At 35.6% G+C, this 19,724-nt stretch overlaps 1 protein-coding gene across 1 annotated transcript in view; it reads left to right on the forward strand.

The window, feature by feature from the left end:
• Positions 1-889: 889 nt before the first annotated feature.
• The window catches only part of PDE7B (phosphodiesterase 7B), a 348,122-nt gene continuing 329,287 nt past the window's right edge, over positions 890-19,724 (forward strand). The window contains exon 1 of the mRNA XM_059083815.2: positions 890-1,257. Within this exon, the coding sequence (XP_058939798.1) occupies positions 1,237-1,257 (21 nt within the window). The 5' untranslated portion in view covers positions 890-1,236. The remainder of the gene's footprint in view (positions 1,258-19,724) is intronic.

Genomic DNA, 19,724 nt, shown 5'->3' on the forward strand with positions numbered 1-19,724 from the left:
GAGGGTCTTAGGGGGAAGGCTATGCAATCTGTAGATAGAGGAGGGAAAGTTTCCGGAAGAAAAAAAGAGGTTCTGTTATAGCAGAATGGGGCGGGGGGAGAAGGGAGAGGATATGGAGAAGGCAGAAACAACAGATGGCCACCGCCGAGATTTTCCAGAGTGGGAAGAGAAATACAGGGGTGAGCTGCGGGCCCTGGGAGGGGAAATAGCCCTGAACAACTGTTCCTTCGCACACCTTGGGAGAGAACGTGCTGAAGCCCCAGGCATGCTTGTGTGGCATCCCTGCTTCTTGAATGACTCTCTGTGGGGAGTTGCAGGCGGGATCTCCCTGGCATGAATAATCCTGACGCTTCACCACAGAAGCTGGAGGAAAGAGAGGAAAGCAGAGAACAGCAGCATCAACGTGATTTCTGTTTTTCACTGCATGTAATATTGTTCACCAGCTCGTTTGCGCACTTCTCCCTCCACAGCTCTTCAGATTAACAACTCGTTTTTAGGTAAGGGTGAAAACGAATTAGTTTGAACACAAGCAACAGCTGGGAAGTGGGCAAAAGTACATACACTCACAGTTGAGAAAAATATAAATCTTGCTGCTGTCTTTTAGCTCAGTGTTTGTCAATTTTGTTTTTTGATACACCTCACCACAAGGTAGCTTCAATTGTTAAAATTTTTTCCTGAAAATAGAAAATGTCTCTTGGATTCTCCCGAGAGTGGGGTGCCCAGGCACACACACATTCTTCCCATAGCACAGCACTTTAAAATTAATAGCACATGCAGAGGAAAACTAAACCCTTTGACGTCACTCTTGAAATGAGGAAACAGAAACAGAAAAGGCTCCACTCCAGTAAGCTGCCAGAGTTGAAGCCGATTGGTCTCCGCTTTTCCTTGCCTGTGGCAACTGACAGCACCTCCCAGCCTAGCAGGCCGGCTGCCTGCTCCCCGCCAGTCGGTGGGTCTGGGCACTGCAGCAGGCTCGGCTCCATCCCAGCACTTGCCTGGGAGAAAGAAACGTGGTATACTCACCCAGAGAGAATCTCTTTCTACCTTCCTTCCTCCTCGATCTCTCTCTGTGTGTTTTTGTGTTACTTTTTTTTTTTTTTTTTTTTTTTTTTACTTAATTATATTCCTAATCCTGGATGAAGTTGCTGGATTCCGCAGCACAAGTCTTCATGAACAAGCAGCACCGCTCAGAGATTTCACGGCATTCAAAGGTCACAGAACTGCCACTATGGTTAAATGTCTTGTTTAATGGTTGAGGTAGGTACAACAGATTTCAGCGGCAACTCATTTTTCTTGAGAGAACAGAGTCACAGAGAGATGGCAGGAGTTTTATTTTAAATGAACCTGTATGTATATATTTTTTGGTCTGTGATTGTTACTACAGCAACCAGCTTTTGAATTTCCTTCCTTTTTCTAGGCGAACTGACTAAACATTATCACTTACCCTGAATTAACCGTTTCATTCCAAGCAGCCTAATGAGATACTCTGGCCTTTTCGCTGCACTTTGAGCCCCTCCTGAGGAGGGTTGCTTTTTTTCCTTTGGCTTCTTTTTTAATGAATGCAATATTTCTTCTCCAATGTAAATCTTAGAGTTGAGTCATTTTTTCTTTTTGGTGGAACAGGACAGGAAAATATTGGTAAAGAGATTAGTGAGGGTTGCGGAACAGGGGAAAAGAAAATCCTTTTTTTCTCTTGAGTTTGTCATGTTGGTTGATAGAAGATGAAGAAATTAGTAGGAAGAGAGGAGGAAGCTAATGAGATTGAAGGTAGAAAAACCTATAGGAGGTGTGTCAGAAAAATGAACTCTTGAGGAAAATGCACTTTATCATTTTGTTGCATTTTTTAAAAATGTTCTGGATTTAGAAGTCAACAGGGGAGTTGCAGGCACTGAGTTACATGACCAATGACTTAGATCTCATTATTTATAAAGGAGAATAAAACTTCCTTATTAGCACTGCAAATTTGCTAATTATCTTTTCCTACAATAGTTGAAAGCAGAGTGAGATATTTAATTAGGCACTTGAGTGATTGAGCCTGGGGACTAATTAATCTGCTATAGATTCTGTGCTTCATGTGTTCAGCCAGCATGACTATTAAAATGTTACAGTAAACCTCTTTGCCCCTGAAGGCAGGCATATGCATTTATATACAGTACACCACTAAACGTTGCCAGGGTGGGAAGCAGGGCAATTAAACCCAGGACTAATATTGTTTTCAGTGGCACATTATTATTATGGGTTGAGGGGGACCCCTGCTAAAAATCATTCCTATCTAGAGTCAGTTATTGTAAGAGCAATTCAAGTAATATATGGTTCACATGGATTTCCTTATTACCCTTCTCAAAGTTATAAAATAGCAAGTAAGACAGGATTGTTTGAAACCATTACTGTTTCCAGAATTTCTTGATTTTTTTTCCCAAAGGTTTCTATTCTCAACGTTAAGATAAATTTTTAAAAGTGGGTCATGTTAGCAGTAAGATAAAGCAAGGTGTAAAACACATAGTGAATTTCAAAGAATTAATGAAATTAACTGCATAAGAGTGTAATGTACCAAGTAAAGAACTGCAAAAATATTAGGTCTGAAATGCAGAGGATGTGCTGTGAATGGACAATTGCTTTTCTGCAGCGCCTAGTGGGAAAACAAGGACTTTTGTGTGTTGCAAATGCCTAACTGCAGCTCCTCCATTTCCTCTGCTTTATCTTTTATTACTGGCTGGTGAAACAAAGACGGGTGTCAGTAGTAACGTCTTGATTGACATTTTCTCTAATAAAATGAAGTCGCTTTTTGTCTGAAGTAGAAGCCCAGAGTTGACGAGTTGCAACTCCAAAGTCTGTACCCTCTTTATAAGGATTTTTACCTGACACTGTAAGCTGTCTGATTTCAGAGTGTACTCAGTTGACCATGAGACAAAATCAGTGGTGACTATATGTCAGCCAATTAGCTGGGAGAAACTCTGTTTTGAATCAAGTTACTTAGGGCAAGGGTGGAAAAATCCAAGATGTGTCAGGAGCAGACACCAACTTTGGGCAATCAATTGCACCAGTACATCTTGTCATGCCTTTCACGGTGTTCAGCACAAAGTTACTCATTGTCAGTTCTCAATAAACACCTAGTTAAAATGTTTGCTGAGAATTTACTACCCTTCATATATTGTAAATTATTTAAATAAATTTCAAATATGGCATTTCAGCTGTCTTTGAAAAAAGCTTTTGTGTTAGTCCAACCTAAAGTATAATCTATTTAGGAGGGCATTGCAAACATTGACTGGTGTTCTTTTCAGCCAGAGAACCTTGTTACCCCAAACAGATGCAAAAGTAAAATGACCGAGTTTCCTCAAAGTGAGCATGTACCACATGGAAATGCCTCTGCCTAGTAATTAATCTTCCAAAGTTGAATTTGTTGTTAAGCAGGCTCAAATCACAGGGAAAGCTGCTTGTTGACTGACAGAACAAAGTGCTTGAAGGAACTTATTAAGCAGTAAACTAATCCCAAGCAAGACTAAAAGGGCCTCATTATATTAAAATGAAGTTTCAAAATTAAGAATCAGAATAGATTTTAGAACATCTAAATGTAAAAGCTAACAGGTATTCTAAGTGGTTCAACTCACCTAGACTTTTGGGGGGTAACTTTTTGAAGGACCCTCAATGTTCAGAACTTTTTACCCAAAGACTCCACCATCCCATGGATTCAGCTTATACATCCGAGAATCCACAGACAAGTAGGAATCTCTCTTCTAGGAGGCAGGTCTAGCTAAAGAAGAAGAGATTTGGCATTTGGAAATGAGCTGAGACCCTCTCTATCAGCGCCTCCCCGTGGTGGCATCCCCATCCCTCCTCAGAGCTTCCCCTTGGGCATCCTCACTTCTCCTAAGAATGTGTCTTGGGGAGCACGCCCATCCCTCGTGTGGGAGGCAGCCTTGGGGTGCTCTACAGGCATCAGGACCATTGGCTGTACAAGCAGCCTAGGTGGCTTTGTCAACATGCTAACTTTGATTCCTGAGGTGATGCATACTTGGTATGTTAGCAATCTTTAAAGTGGTCGATATGGAAATTTGGGGGATAGAAGGGAAAAAGGGATGTAGAAACCCAAACTGACAATATCTACTACGTTCCAGGCATTGTTAGAGATTTGAACAAAGAGTACAATGAAATGCATCAAAGTTCTAGTGTATAATCAAGGAAGATATACTTTCCCAAGAATCGCTTAGGTATCTAGATGATTTAATTTGTATGTAGAAAGTGATTGCATGGAGCACACTGAAAAGAGCAGCAGGTAGAGGCAGGGGACCAGTGGGCACCCTTTTTCAGGATCTAATGAGTTGGATGACTCTGAGCTACTTGCTCACTATTGATCTCAGTTTCATCACCTGTAAATGAAACTAGTTGTGTTGGGTTATTTCTAACAATCCTTTTTTAGATGAAAATTTACAGTATTTTTATTTGGAGTTTTTTTTTTTTTTTAAATTCCATTTGTATTTAAAAATGTGAGTGTTAAACCTTTATTAAAAAAACATTACTGTGTGCTTTCAACATGTCAAGGGCTATGCCTACTGAGGCAAAGTGAATAAAAAGATAGATAAGCAATGATTCCCACCTTCAGGAAACTTACATTCTGGTTGAACTTAAACAAATAGTGGAGCCTGGGCAGAGAAATGGAGGAACAGAGAGAATTTGGAAGATAGGTGGTGATGAAGAAAAACAAAAGAGGTGGCTTTATGCAACTGAATTCAAGAAAAAAATCTAAATTTTCCATCTATATAGATATTTATGCCTATTATTGTGGTCTTTTATAAGACCAATGGAAGGCATTGTCATTCTTTTGAAATGATATATTTGTAATGGTGTCCTTAAAAAAATATAATGTGAAAGGAAGCCATAGTTTTCCCTTTAGTTGATTAAGCTACTGTATAGGTTTGAGATGGTGAATTAAATCAGTGCATTGATATCTTCTCCATCATCATTTGGACTTGGAACCCCTAGGACTTCCAGAAAGCAGGAGTCCTTCGAGAACTTTGACAGCAGCCCCAGGTTCCAGTAGTCATTTGGTGCAAGCAAGCAGGGTTCCCAAGCTGTGATGGGCTTGACCACTGATGCCTTGTAGTGTCGCAGGAATGTCCTTGGTGGCAGGAAACCTCCCAAGGTGGCTCAGAACTTTCAGAGATGACCTGTGTGAGTTAAGGCAGATTTCTTAAACTTTGGAGGCCCCAACTGCCTCCTCTTTAAAATGAGGCTTTTGGAATACTTCTGGGATGCCTTTTTCCTTTCCAGATTCTGAACTTCACCCTGACAAGATTAATGTTGACTAGTTAGCATTAATTTCTTTTTATTCTCCCACCTCTCCCATCCTTTATTTCTACCACTTCTCTTAAAAGTTTGCCTTTACTCAGTTATCCAAATTTATGCAATTTCACCTCCAAAATACCCTCATTGCCAAGGAAAAACAAAAACAAGTCCCTGGGTTTTGGAGAATTTCTCCGCAGGAGAGGACTATTGCTCCCCAGGGAAGACCACCTCTCCTCACCCCCTTTCTCTCCTCTGAGGCTGATGTGCTGCTCTGTGGCTGTAGCTCCCCTTCAGACAGTAAAGGAATGTGCTTTGTGTTCACTGTAGCTGGAGACTTTAATGTGACAAGTGTCTTTTTCCTAAGTGCCAATCATTGTCCTAGATTTTCTGTGTTATCTCACTTTAATATCTCTTCCGCTCCAATTCTGGTTTCTTTAGGGAATAACTGAAAACTTGTTAATAACTAACTTGGAGGAATCCTCAGAAGAATGATGGTTTTGGTGAATTGGTTGTCCATTGAGTATCTGCTCTGAGACCTGGGGCCTATGGTACAGGGTGGCTGCCTCATCCTGCTGGTGGAATTTGATGCAATTGAGTTACTCTAATCCAGACACTGGTTGGATCCTACTTGGGTCAGAGCATTCCTCTGGCATCTCCTCTGGGTATGGTTTACAGATAACATCTCAAGCTTGAAGAATAGGGGACAATAAATCTAAAAATAACATGACACAAAACACACATAAGTCTATTAAGCAATATGTAATTCTTAATATATTAGTGTATAAATACCCCAGTATTGAAAATCAAAACCCTTTCATGAATGCTTTATAAATTTATTTGCATACAGTATAGAAGTATGAAAATAATAGCCTTAGTCAATATACCAGTAAAGAGTGTTTTTATGACATACATACCCCCTCCATCCTTCCCGCTCCCTTCACCCTTCCTTTCTTCCTTCCTTCCTGCCTCCCTTTCTTCCCTTTCTTGCATTTGTAAGGAGAAGATGGAAAAAATTAAGATTGGTAATGAGATTTTGATGGAGTTTCCTTTTGTAAAATTTGAAGTAATGTTTGTTTTAGTTTTTCCTTTCTAATTGTTGGTGAATATGTGCAAAATTTTTCATTAAAATTCCTGCTCAGATTCTTATTAATACCTTTTGTGTTTTAATTCATATTTAACATGTAAATAAATATATAAGATATCCTTTCTACATGATGAAAATCATCATTACCTGCTCACTGCTTCAGACACACAAAAAAGGATTCAGTTCAAAACAGGAGTTTATACATAATTTAAATATACTGAAGGATATTTAAGAGTTTTGAGTTTTTAAAAATATTCTTCTTTCCCCCTGGGATGGGAGGTAGGGTCCAGGGTTAGTCTGGGGTGAGGGGTATTTCCATGGGTTCAGGTGTAGACATAAGGAGGTTAACATATACCTGAATTGGTCAAAATTTGATATCTAAAATAAAGATACTAAATTTTCAATGTTTTACATATTCTTTGACCCTAGTAAATCTTAGTCTAAGAACATATCAAATTATGTTTATTTTTGCCTTGTTTTTAATATAAAAACTCAGAGACTACCTAAACTAATAATAGGAGAGTTGTTGAGTATGTTATTTTGAATCCATACGATAGAATGCTATATAGTTACTTAAAAGAATAAGCTAGATCTACATTCACAGTCTGGAGTGATTATCAAGATGTGTTAAGTGAGAAAGAGCTGCATTAACATTTGTATAACGACATACACACATTCACACACACACACACTGATGGAAAATTTCTAGAAATTCAAATAAAAAACTTAGCAGTGGAAGCCTCTGGCAGGAGAACTTTGAGCATGGGATGGGAACAAAACTATCTGTTCATGTATATACTTTAGAATTGTTCAGCTTTTCTCCTCATAAGTTTATTACATACAAGTTTATTACATACACAGTGGAAAAATTATGTATATCTATTTATTCTGCATGATATTTAAATTAAAGTTGAGAGGAAAATTAGAAAGTAAAAGAAGAAACAGTTCTGTTTTTTAATTGCTTCATTAGCTTCTTCCTTCAATCATATTGAATTCCCCCACCCCCCACCCCCAGCGTGTGCCTTTAACACAGGTGGGGAGGCCATCATGCCCCGGAAGAAAGAATCCAGGAAGTGAGGAGATAGATAGCCCAGCTCTCCTGCTTGAGTAACTGTGGGCCAATCATCTCTCAGGGCACCAGTTTCCTCATGTACAAAACGAGAGGCTTAGTCAAGCTCAAAGTTCCTTCCAGCTTTCATATACGTTTCAAAGTTTTCATAAGAAAACTTTTTGGCTTGTTGCCTGCCCAGCTATTAGAGACCTTTCTCCATAAACTAGATGTACATATCTGACTGTGTGTATTTTATTGCTTTGAACACTTTAACTAAATTTTCTCTTTTAGAATTGGTCAATTTGGTTTAATTTTTCAAATTAATTAAATATGCACAATTTATATTTATTCAAATAGTGTTTAAGGAAACCACACATCATGGACTTTTAAAATTAAAGTATGCTATAATACCATTTATTCATAAAACAGTAGAAAACACTTTGTATTAAGATGTGTAGTTTGTGCAGTAATACAAGCAACTAATGCTTCAGTTTCAATATGATTTATACCTTTCTTGGTTTTTCAGGAGAAAAAAAAAAGACTTTCATTTCCCTTTCCCATTATGCCACTTGCCAACTGTGTCCAGCCAGATGAAAGAACTCAGTCATTCACAAAAGTGTAAATGTATTCTCGTAAAAGGAGATGCTGCAGTAATACAGAGGTCTAAAGAATGCCTTGATTTAGAAAAGGTCATTAAATTTAAGGAAAAAATTGTTTTCCATGTGATGGAAATATAGTATATTTCCATGTCTTTCAGACTAGTCTTCTTGCTTTTTCAATGAAGTGAAAACAATTATAATTTGGTTTTTAGTCTGATTTGGAAAATATAAGTATTAGTTATTTTAATTAGTAATTTTTATTTTCTATTTTTCTAGACTTTTATTGTGTTTGGAGTAAAGAACAATCTTTAAGTTAAAACAAAAGGAGTGAACACAAAACAGATAGGGATTTGTATGATAGGAGTGGTTTTTTTTTAAAACAATCTTATTGAGGCATAATTGACGCACAATTGACTGCACATATTTGAAGTGTACAATTTGATAAGTTTGATACTCTTGTGAAACCATCACCACATTCAAGATAATGAACATATCCATCATCCCCCAATTTTTTCCTGTGCCTTTGTAGTCCCTCCCTCCACCCCTCTCTCCATTCTGAAACAACTGCTTATCTGCTTTTATTGTATGGTAGGAGTTTTGAATGACATTCTAAATTTTTCTCTACAAATCCCTTTTAATTTTTTTAAAAAATTATTCATCATTTTAAAATAATCCAATGGCTAATAATAAAGTAATTGAAAAATACTATCTTCTTTTTCATTACTATGTTGCCCCTGAGTGTCTCTGTGAGTGCATGAGAGAGACAGAGGGCAAACCCTTCTCAAACTTGAAGACAAATGTATATAAAAACTTTTAATGGTATTTGTGTCAAAAACAGTCAGTTGGAGAATATAGCCTACTGAAAGTATGTCTCCTTTAACATAAATCTTTTAAAAAATAGGTCAGATACATTTATTGAATTAATTGGCAACAATATGTAATTTCTAAAAATTTAGTTTGTGTATTTTATGTGGAGAGAGAAGGGAAAGCAGGAAGAAAGAAATGAGAATCAAACTTTTTTCAAGGAACACTGACCTTGTAACCTAAATCCCTGTGTTCAAGTTCCAGATGCTAGCCTTGCTAAGTGTAATAGTTTGGGCAAGTTATTTAGCATTTTTGACTTTTTAAGTCTCTTAAATGTGAACTTAAAATGAGGTGCCTTTATGTTCTAAAATTTCTAAGGTTTACTCACTACACACGCAGATGGATTAGCTTTCATATGTAATTAGTCGCTTAGTTCAGGGCACAAATGTCAAGTCACTTCTTTCTCAGAACATTGCTGTTAGGAGAGGATTCATTATGTCCACTTTAATGGCAAGGAAATTGAGGTTTACAGAAGTTAAAACTAATAGAGTTGAAATTCAACCCTAGCTTTTTTAATGACAGTTTTTTTATTGTTTTTATATGTTTCAAATGCACTGTTTAAATCCGTCTTTGATCATTCTAAGCATGAGTTAGAAAAAGACTTTTTAAATTATTATCCAAAACATAAAAATATGTATTTCCAAATGGTAAACCAATCTACGCAATATATTTATTTATATGAGGTTCCAGTGTATAGAGGAAACATTATTTCATTTTAAGTTCATTCGCAGTGGGTGAATCTGGCACTTTAAACTTCAGAAGTTTTGTTCTGAAAGGCAGTGTAACCGTAATGATGAACAGTACAGAATCTGGCACCATTCATTGTGGTTCACTTATTAGCTCTGGGATCCTAAGCCAGTTAATCTCTCTGGCCCACACTGTACTTATTTATAAGATGAAGGTGTTTAAAATATCTGCCTCATAAGGTTGTTGAGAAGATCAAATGAGTTTTGTTTGTAAAATGCTTAGAACGGTGCATGAAAGGTAGTAAGCATCATGTGTGTATCAACTGGTATTATTTGCTTGCAGTTATAAAAATTATTTCATGGAGTTGTAACTATTTTGGGCATAGTCCTGTTGGATGTTTTAAACATTTAAAAGAAATACAGTTTTTTATTTTATTTTTAAACTATAGCACACATACAAATACTCAACATATAAATGTACAGAATGGTTCACTAATATTAAGTGAACCAATGTATAACAATTACCCAAGCCAAGAAATAGAACATTATTACATTATTGCCACCTCAGAAATCCCATCAAGTCTCCTCCATTCTTTCATTGACCATTATACAGTGAGACTTACTAGGTTGTTGCATATGGCTCTAATTTAATTTCATTATTGCATAGTGTCTAATTATTTGAATATGCAACAATTTATTCGCCCATTCTGTGGAAAAACATTTCAGTTGTATCTAGTTGTTAATATTATGAATAATACTGGCCTGAGCATTCTTTTCATACACCTGTACATGTATTTCTGCTGAGCATACACCTAGGAATTAGATGCTGGGCCACAGAGAATGGTTATGTTCAACCTCAGTAGAAAATTCAAAACTGCTCAAGGTGGTTAAAATAATTTACACTCCCACCAACAATGTATGTATGATAGTTCCCTTCCTCACTAACCTTACATATTAGCATTTAGGAGGTGTGTAGTAATAGCTTATGGTGGTTTTAATTTACATTTTCCTGATTATTGACAATTTTGAGCACTTTTGCACGTATATATTGGCCATGTAAATATCCTCTTTGTGAAGTGTCTAAACAAGTCATTTATATATTAATTTATAGGAATTTTTGATATATTTTGATCTCTTTGATTGCTATATATGTTACAAATATTTTTCTCCCATTCGTAAAATCTCCTGTTCTCTTCTTCAGGATTATTTTGTTCATTCTTCATTCTCTACATTGCCATATAAATTTTAGAATTAACTTAAGATTCTTACCTAAAAATGAAATTTTGGTTATTGATCAATTTGGGAAGATTTGACATCTTTCCTGAGTCTTTCAATTCATGAACATAGTATATCTCTCCATTTATTTAGGTCTTTGTTAATTTCTCTCAATAACATCTTCTAGCTTGCTTTGTGGTCATTTTATACATTCCTTGCTAGATATATTACTACACAGTATTTTGATGCTATTCTAAATATTATCTCTTCAGTTTCAATTTTTACTTTTTGTTACGAATATATAGAAAACCAATTAATTGTTGGTATGTCAATTTGTTATCAGCAGCCTTACTAAACTCACTTGGGAATTCTCATATTTTATCTGTAGATTCTTTTGATATTCTATGTAGGCAGTCATGCTATCCAAGAATAATGGTAGGCATATATATTCTTTTTTAATACTGATAGTTTTGTCTTATTGTACTGGCTAGGATTTTCAGTAAATTGTTGAAGAGGTAACAGTGGGTAATGTATTATTTTCAATCTTATAAGGAAAGCTTTCAACATTCTATCATTCAGTATTCTCTCTAATATTGAGAAGTTTTCTTCTATTTCTAGTTTGCTAAGAGTTATCATGAATAAATATTTGATTTATCAAATGTTCTTTCTGATATCTACCATGTGATTTTTCTCTATTTTTCTGTTGTGGTGGTGACTGACTTTACAATGTCAAATCAAACTTCAAGTCCTGCAGTAATCCCAATATGGTCATGATGTGTTATGCTTTTTTATTTTTAATCCATTATTACCTTGTTTCTGGATTGCTTATAATTTTTAGGATTTTGCAACTATGTTCATAAAAAAGATTAGCCTAAAATTATTCTTTCTGGTAACAACCAGGTTCCACTGACCTCATAAAAGTAGTTAGAAAATATTACCCTTCAAAAATTTGGAGGAGGGAGATTTCTATAGATTCATGTTATTTCTTCCTTAAACATTTGTTAGAAATTGTAAACAAATCCATCTGGTCCTGGAATATTTTGTGGGCAAGAGTTTAATTATGGTTTTAATTTCACTAATTTTTATGGGTTATTCAGGTTTTCTACGTTTACTTTCAGTTTTGGTAAGTTGTGTATTTCTAGGTCAACTATTCTATCAAAATTTTGTAATTAGCATGAAGTTGTTCATAATTCCCTGCTTTAATATTAGTCTAACTTTTTATTTTTACTATTAGTTTACTGTGCCATTTCTGTCTTTATTGTTTTTCTCCAATAGTTTTGACAGGATTATCAACTTTGTTAGATATTACAAGTAAACAACTTTTGACTTTTTTTTTTTTTTTTTTTTCTTTTTTTTTTTTGGTACGCGGTCCTCTCACTGTTGTGGCCTCTCCCGTTGCGGAGCACAGGCTTAGCGGCCATGGCTCACGGGCCTAGCCGCTCTGCGGCATGTAGGATCCTCCCGGACCGGGGCATGAAACCGTGTCCCCTGCATCGGCAGGCAGACTCTCAACCACTGCACCACTAGGGAAGCCCAACTTTTGACTTTTTAAATCCTCTTTATTTATGTGTATTTATTGTCTATATTAATTTTAGTCTTATTATTTCCTTTTTTCTTCTTTTCTGAGCTTTTTTTTTTTTTCTATTTTCTCAGGTTTTGGTTTTTTTTTTTTTTTTTTTGGCTCATTTCAGTTTTTCTTCTTTTTGAATAAATACATTTAAACCAATAAAGTTTTCTCTAACAGAGTTGCATCCCCAAATTTAGAGTTTCCATCACCAGGTAGTTCAAAACAATTTCAATTGTAATTTCTTTTTGGACTTAGATTATTTAGAAGTGCATTTATTAATTTTCAAACATATTGGGGTTTTCTAGTTATCTTTTTGTCATTGTTTCCTAGTATAATTCTACCGTGGTCATAGATCATAATTGATCATACATGATTTAGATCTTTGAAATTTGTTGTATCTTATTTGTATGACTCAACATATGGCCAACTTCTATAAATGTTTCACATACGTTTGAAATGAGTTTGGATTCTGTGGTTGTTAGGTACAGTGCTCTATACAAGTCAATTAGAAAATTATTAATTGAATAATTCAAATCTAATAGTTGGTTCTCAGGAAGCAAAAAAATCAATACATATCACAATGGTCTATGGCCTTCCCAGGAGGGCCATATGTATATAATCTGTACATGAACAGATATACAGTGTATATGGTATTAAACTCTTTTGGAAGGAAGTGATTAGGAGAAACAAATCTAAAAAGTCTACTTAAGGAAATGGGATGATAATGGAAAAAAGGTTGACAAATAGTTAGATACAAATTTAGAACTGTTATATCATCCTGTTGAATTGAAACTTTTCTCATAATAAAATATCCCTTTTTTTCTCTATGACTGATTTTGCCTTCAAGTCTACTTTGACTAATACTAAAATCTGTACCACTAGCTTTCTGTTAGTGTCTGTGTGACTTATCGCTCATTCTCTTAGTCTTTAATTTTCTGTATGTTTATGGTTTAGATGTCTCTCTTTACAAGCATCATATAAGTAAATATTGTTTTATCATTCAGTCTGATATTTGTCTTGTCAGTGGAGTATTTAGTGTTTTTACATTTAATGTCATAATGATATATTTGAGTTTAAATATGCTGATTTACTATGCTATTAGGTTGGCCAAAACGTTCATTCGGGATTTTCTGTAACATCTTACAAAAAACCTGGATGAAATTTTTAGTCAACCCAATATTTGCCCTTCCTGTTCTATATTTCTTTTTATCTCTTTGCTTGCTGTCTTTGGATTGAGTATATTTATAATTACATTGCCCCTTTCCTATTAGCTTGTTGTTTTTACATTCTTTTACATTGTTTTACTGGTTACTACTGAGGTTACAAGATTCATCTTTAACCTAATGAAAGTACAGTGCAAATTAGTACTTTTATCACTTTGTGGGAAATTTGAAAAACTTACAATGAATACCTTAACTACTTTTGTGCCTCTTCTGAATTATATTCTATTTTTAAGTATTTAATTTTATATAATTTAAGCTCCACAATGATTATTGTTATTATGGTCTCATACAGTCATGTATACTCTTCTTCCTTCCTGCATCTCTGAGATTACATATAGGATTTCCTTTAGTATAGTGATAATTTGGTTCAGTTTTTTTTTTTTCGATCTGAAATGTATTTACCTTTTTTTTTTTTTATTACATGCATTTTTCCCGGGAAGAAAATTCTAGATTGGTAATTTTCTTTCCCCACTTTATAACATTATTACACTGTCTTGTAACTCACTTTTTTTGTTAATATAATACTCTTTTAAAAGCAGTCTGTCCTTTTTTTTGACTGTTTGTAATTCTTTCTTTATATCTTTGATTTCCAGTATTTTTACCATGATTGCTTAGGTGTGGCATTCATTGTATTTATTATTATATATATATATACATATATATATATTTTAGGTATTATTTTATTTAATTTTATTTTTTAACATCTTTATTGGAGTATAATCTCTTTACATTGTTGTGTTAGTTTCTGCTGTATAACAAAATGAATCAGCTATATATATACATATGTCACCATATCCCCTCCCTCTTGCGTCTCCCTCTGACCCTCCCTATTCCACCCCTCTAGGTGGTCACAAAGTACCGAGCTGATCTCCCTGTGCTATGCAGCTGCTTCCCACTAGCTATCTATTTTACATTTGGTAGTGTATATATGTCAATGCTACTCTCTCACTTTGTCCCAGCTTACCCTTCCCCCTCCCTGTGTCCTCAAGTCCATTCTCTACATCTGCATCTTATCCCTGTCCTGCTGCTAGGTTCATCAGAACCAATTTTTTTGTTTGTTTAGATTCCATATATATGTGTTAACAAACGGTATTTGTTTTTCTCTTTCTGACTTACTTCACTCTGTATGACAGAGTCTAGGTCCATCCACCTCACTACAAATAACTCAATTTCATTTCTTTCTATGGCTGAGTAATATTCCATTGTATATATGTGCCAGATCTTCTTTATCCATTCATCTATTGATGAACACTTAGATTGCTTCTGTGTCCTCGCTGTTGTAAAGAGAGCTGCAGTGTACATTATGGTACATGACTCTTTTTGAATTATGGTTTTCTCAGGGTATATGCCCAGTAGTGGGATTGCTAGGTCATATGGTAGTTCTATTTTTAGTTTTTTAAGGAACCTCCATACTGTTCTCCATAGTGGCTGTGTCAATTTACATTCCCACCAGAAGTGCAAGAGGGGTTCCTTTTCTCCACACCCTCTCCAGCATTTATTGTTTGTAGATTTTTTGATCATGGCCATTCTGACTGGTGTGAGGTGATACCTCATTGTAGTTTTGGTTTGCATTTCTCTAATGGTTGATGATGCTGAGCATCCTTTCATGTGTTTGTTGGCAATCTGTATATCTTCTTTGGAAAAATGTCTATTTAGGTCTTCTGTATTATTATATTTTTATTATATTATATATTTGTATTATATGATGATGATGGTAATTTTCAGTCCTAGAATCTGGGGTGTTTTTTTTTGGTAGTTTCTAGATCTCTGGCAAAATTCTCCATCTTGTCTATCATATCCTTGCATATATTATATGTATTATTTTAAAGTCTTTGTTTTATTAGAGAAAGGGAAGAAAGAATTAAGGATAACATACATGGCATTAAAAAACTCCAGTATGCACCAGAAGTAAATTCTCATTTTTTTTCATTTTACTGTCTTTTTCTTATATCTTAAATAAATTTAAAACTGAGAAGTTGTATTCATCAAAATCATGAACTAAGTAGATACAGATAAGTATGTGTTTACCTCCCATATTTCACTGTGGGCATTATATCCATTATGTAAAATTTTAAAACAAAAAGAATTACGATTGCATCAGTATAATTACCTTAATTTATAATCATTATTTGCCAGTAGTACTTTGAGAAACGTTATCATTTTGGAGATTGCTCATATCCTAAAGAGATCTTGGGTCAAATAACTAGTTGTTAATAGACAGTTTTTCATCTGCACCTCACATTTCCAATCAAGGATACCTACCAAAATGTATCATTTAAGTCTTGATTTATGGCTTTTTTGCATGGAAGCTAATGTTATCTTATATAGTAGCTGATATAAATTAGGTGTGATGAGCTATTAGCAACTTTCTTCATTATCCAAATTGTTTCACAGTTTATAGTTCCATGCAGGCAAAATCTGATGTCCTTGAATGAGACATTATGTGTTAGTCCACATGTGTTGTAAACACTCAAAAAAATTTATTTTCAGTACACTAGCTATGTCCTGTGGAATGAGCAAATTATTATTTAAATAGTTGCAAGAAAAATACTCTACCCAGGATTAAACTTAGCTACGCTAGAGTCAAATTCTCGTCTAGTTATGTAAAACCAGGTTTTTGGTGTTCTGTATTTATCTATTGCCTCTGGCAGTTTGCTGGCTTTTCTTGGGCATTTGTGTTTTCCTAGTACTACTTTATACAGGTTTTCCAGTGCTGGGTTATCTTTGGAGCACAGGTGAACTTGAAGTTATAGCTAATAAATGCAAAATATGCTACGTCCTTAACCTAGAGTCCAATCATTAATTATTTACAAGCAATTTAAAAATAGTTAGAAAATGTATATTTTTAGAGAAAAAAGTAAACAGTTAAGAAAAATATGCTTGAAATATCCTGCTTTATTGATTTTCTTTTTAAATAGGTGTATTTCTAGTTTTCATGTCATTTCTTTCTTTTTAAAATAGAAATTTTAAAAAATGGAATTTAAAAAGAATCAATGTATAGCCTACTGTATGTATGCTAAAGCATATTAAATTTAAAACATATTAATAAGTGGTATGTTTTTATAAAATATGCTGTTTTGAATTGATAATATCATACATTATAGGTAACAGAAAAGAAGGAGAATTGACTTAATATTTAAGCCAAAAGACTAAGTTTTATGTGTTACTCCATGAATTTTTAAACTGAGAAGACATTTACGTTATAGAGTAACAACAAGGAGTTACTACAAACTGTTGAGTAACTAAGTAGCAGTTTTGCACAGTTTTTAATTGCAAATTCTTATGAAAAGGTACGTGAGTAATTTATTCTGTTTCTAACACAGGTATTTAGTTTCTTCCTTAAAGAAATCAAAAAGGAATTCATAAATAATTTTAAGCTAATTTAATGTGTTGAATTTAAATTTTATAAAAATTTATAAACCTGGTAATTTTGACTTGCATTTAAGTTATTCATGCAATCTTGAGCACCCAAGATGACTTCAATTATTTTCTAGCTGTGAAACGGTCCTAAAATTATGTCACTATTTCCAAACCAGAATCTGATATCATAGCTTTTTTTTTTCTTTAATTAGAGTTTCAGGCTAGGAGAAGTTTTCCTGTGTGGCCGAGATGAGTTTCATGTCCCACATAGTGAGGGTTCTCTGCATCCTTGCCCTTGTCCTGAGCCAGTGTTCTACTGCTTGATGCCAGGGTGGTCATACCCATCTTTTGCCTCTGGTCAAACTACTGCTTAAATATGTTGACTGTCATTCTTTTTAGTGCCTGTATTTTATCAAGAAGCAGGCTTGACAAATCAGTATGTGGAAATGATTTAAGAAGAATATTGGTTGAGGGGCTTGCATGAACATCCAGAGCTGTAATATGGTGGGTCTCCTCTGACTTTCCCATCATGCACAGGCAGCATCAGAACTGTGCCCAGTATTCAATCCAAGTGAATTCTTACACATGCTTAACTGAAATTGAATTTTAGGCCAAATATTTTACATTTTCTCTTGTTTAGTTTGGCCTAGATGCCTTAAGTATGCTGGCTCAATTATTATTATTTTTTTCTATGAGAGCCTCAGATAATCATATGATACAAGTTTATGTACATATGTGTGTGTCCATGTGAATATATATAGGTAGACAGGTATAGATATATAAATATAGATACAGATGTAGCTAGAAATTTCTATACATGTGTGTATATACATGTACACATATGAAAGTATATAGCCCGATGATGATTGGCACATAATATTAGTACTTTAATTAAGATAATCTAGAATTACAAGTAATCGTGTTAGGTCTTAGAAGTGGGATAGGTATAGACTTCTTTTAATTGATGTGAAACATCGGATGTGCACATATGACAAACTATTAATCAGCCCCAAACTTTAGTATGTTATATTCATGAGCACTAAGGTCTTGAGAAAAATTCTAATTTCTGCTTAAATCTCTAAATATCCTCATAAAATCTTCAATACCTATAGGTTTACTTGTCCCCTTTTAATGTGCAAACTGTGACTCCCATTGATTAAATAATTAGCCTAAGGTCACTGCTTTTAAATGACAGAGCCAGGATTCATTTATTCAACCAACAAGTATTTGGGGACCTAATGTGGTGTAGGGACTGGGGATATAAAGGTAGAAAAGACAAAGTTCCTGCCTCCATGGAACTTGCATTCTAGTGAGAGAAGCCTGACAGTTAACACGTAAACAAGTAGATAAGACAGATCGTTTCAGATATTGCTAAATGCTGTGAAGAAAATAAAGCAGGGTAGTGTGATGGTTAGTTGCTGGCAGTAGAGATGTGGGCATGTAACTGGGAGGTAAATGGAGTCTTGTCTGTGTCTGAAATAATTAAATGGATGCAGCCATGCAAAGACCTGGAAGAAGAGTGATCCGGGTGGAGGAAAGAGCAAGAGCAAAGCCCTAAAAAGAAAACAAATTTCATTGTTCGAAAGACAGAAAGGCCAGGGCTGCTGGAGCAAAATGAGATGCTAGGATAGAAGTAGATGTGTAAGCGTAAGAAGGCCGGGCCCAGACCGTGTGCACCTTCACCAGGCGTGGTCTGAATTCTACTCTTCTCACAGGGAATGGGAAGCCACTGAAACCAAGGCGACAGGGAAGATTCAACTGATTTGTGCTTTAACGTGATGACTCTGGCTCCCGTGCAGAGAATGGATTGTGCAGGCTGGGGTATAGAAGCTGTCATGGGCAGCTGTCGGTTATTGCAGGAGAGGAGAGGTGAAGGCAGCCTGGATTGAGGTGGAGACAGTGGAGTGATGGTTAGTGTTCAGATGTGCGTATCTGACAGTATAATGGATAGGAATGGATGGTGGATTGGCTGTAAAGGAAGGACAGCATTACACAGTGCTTATGGTCCCAGATGCTGGAGCCAAGCTCCCTGGGTTTATATTCTGGCTCAGCCTCCTACCAGCTTTGTAACCTTGGACAAGTAACTTTGTTTAAATAACCTATTCTCCAACTCGTAAAATTCGAGGAAGAAGCTAACCATGCCTACCTTATAGGATTGCTATGCAGATTGAGTGTGTGTCTGCGTGTGCCTCTGTGTGTGTGTGCAATTAGGACTCGGTTCAGTAGTCAGTGCTATTTATGTTGTGCACATGTCAATTAAATAAAGAACAATTGATGAATTCTAGATTTTTGGCTTGCATCACTGCAGGTACCATTGACGAGATGGGGAAGATTGAGGGATGATGAGGTTGGAGAAGGGAGATGCAGGAAGAAAGTAGGAGTCCCGTTTGGGACGCATTAAGTTTGAGGTGCAGTGTTCAGGGGAGAGATCAGAACTATACTTAGATCTATCAATACATTTGCTATTTAAAGCCTTGGCACTGAATGAGATCACCTAGGAAGACAATGTAAATAAATAGGAAGAGGATGGAGGACGGAGCCTTCCATCCGCATCAAAAGGTGGGGAGAGGGGGAGGAGCCAGGAAATGATTCAAATGCATACGCATCTGGGTTTTACATGGTGCTGCCTATATTATTGGAGCCTTGCCAGAGCTCCTGCTTCAGAAGACTGTAGACATGAAAGCCTCTTTATAAATTCCTAGTATGAAGGGACTGAGGCTTCCAGTTGGACCCTGACGACAGGAATTTTCCATACATACTTGAGAGTAGCACAAAGAGAGTGTGGTATAAAT

The sequence above is a fragment of the Kogia breviceps genome, chromosome 13 (genome assembly GCF_026419965.1).
Source record: "Kogia breviceps isolate mKogBre1 chromosome 13, mKogBre1 haplotype 1, whole genome shotgun sequence".
In the NCBI taxonomy this organism is placed as follows: domain Eukaryota; kingdom Metazoa; phylum Chordata; class Mammalia; order Artiodactyla; family Physeteridae; genus Kogia; species Kogia breviceps.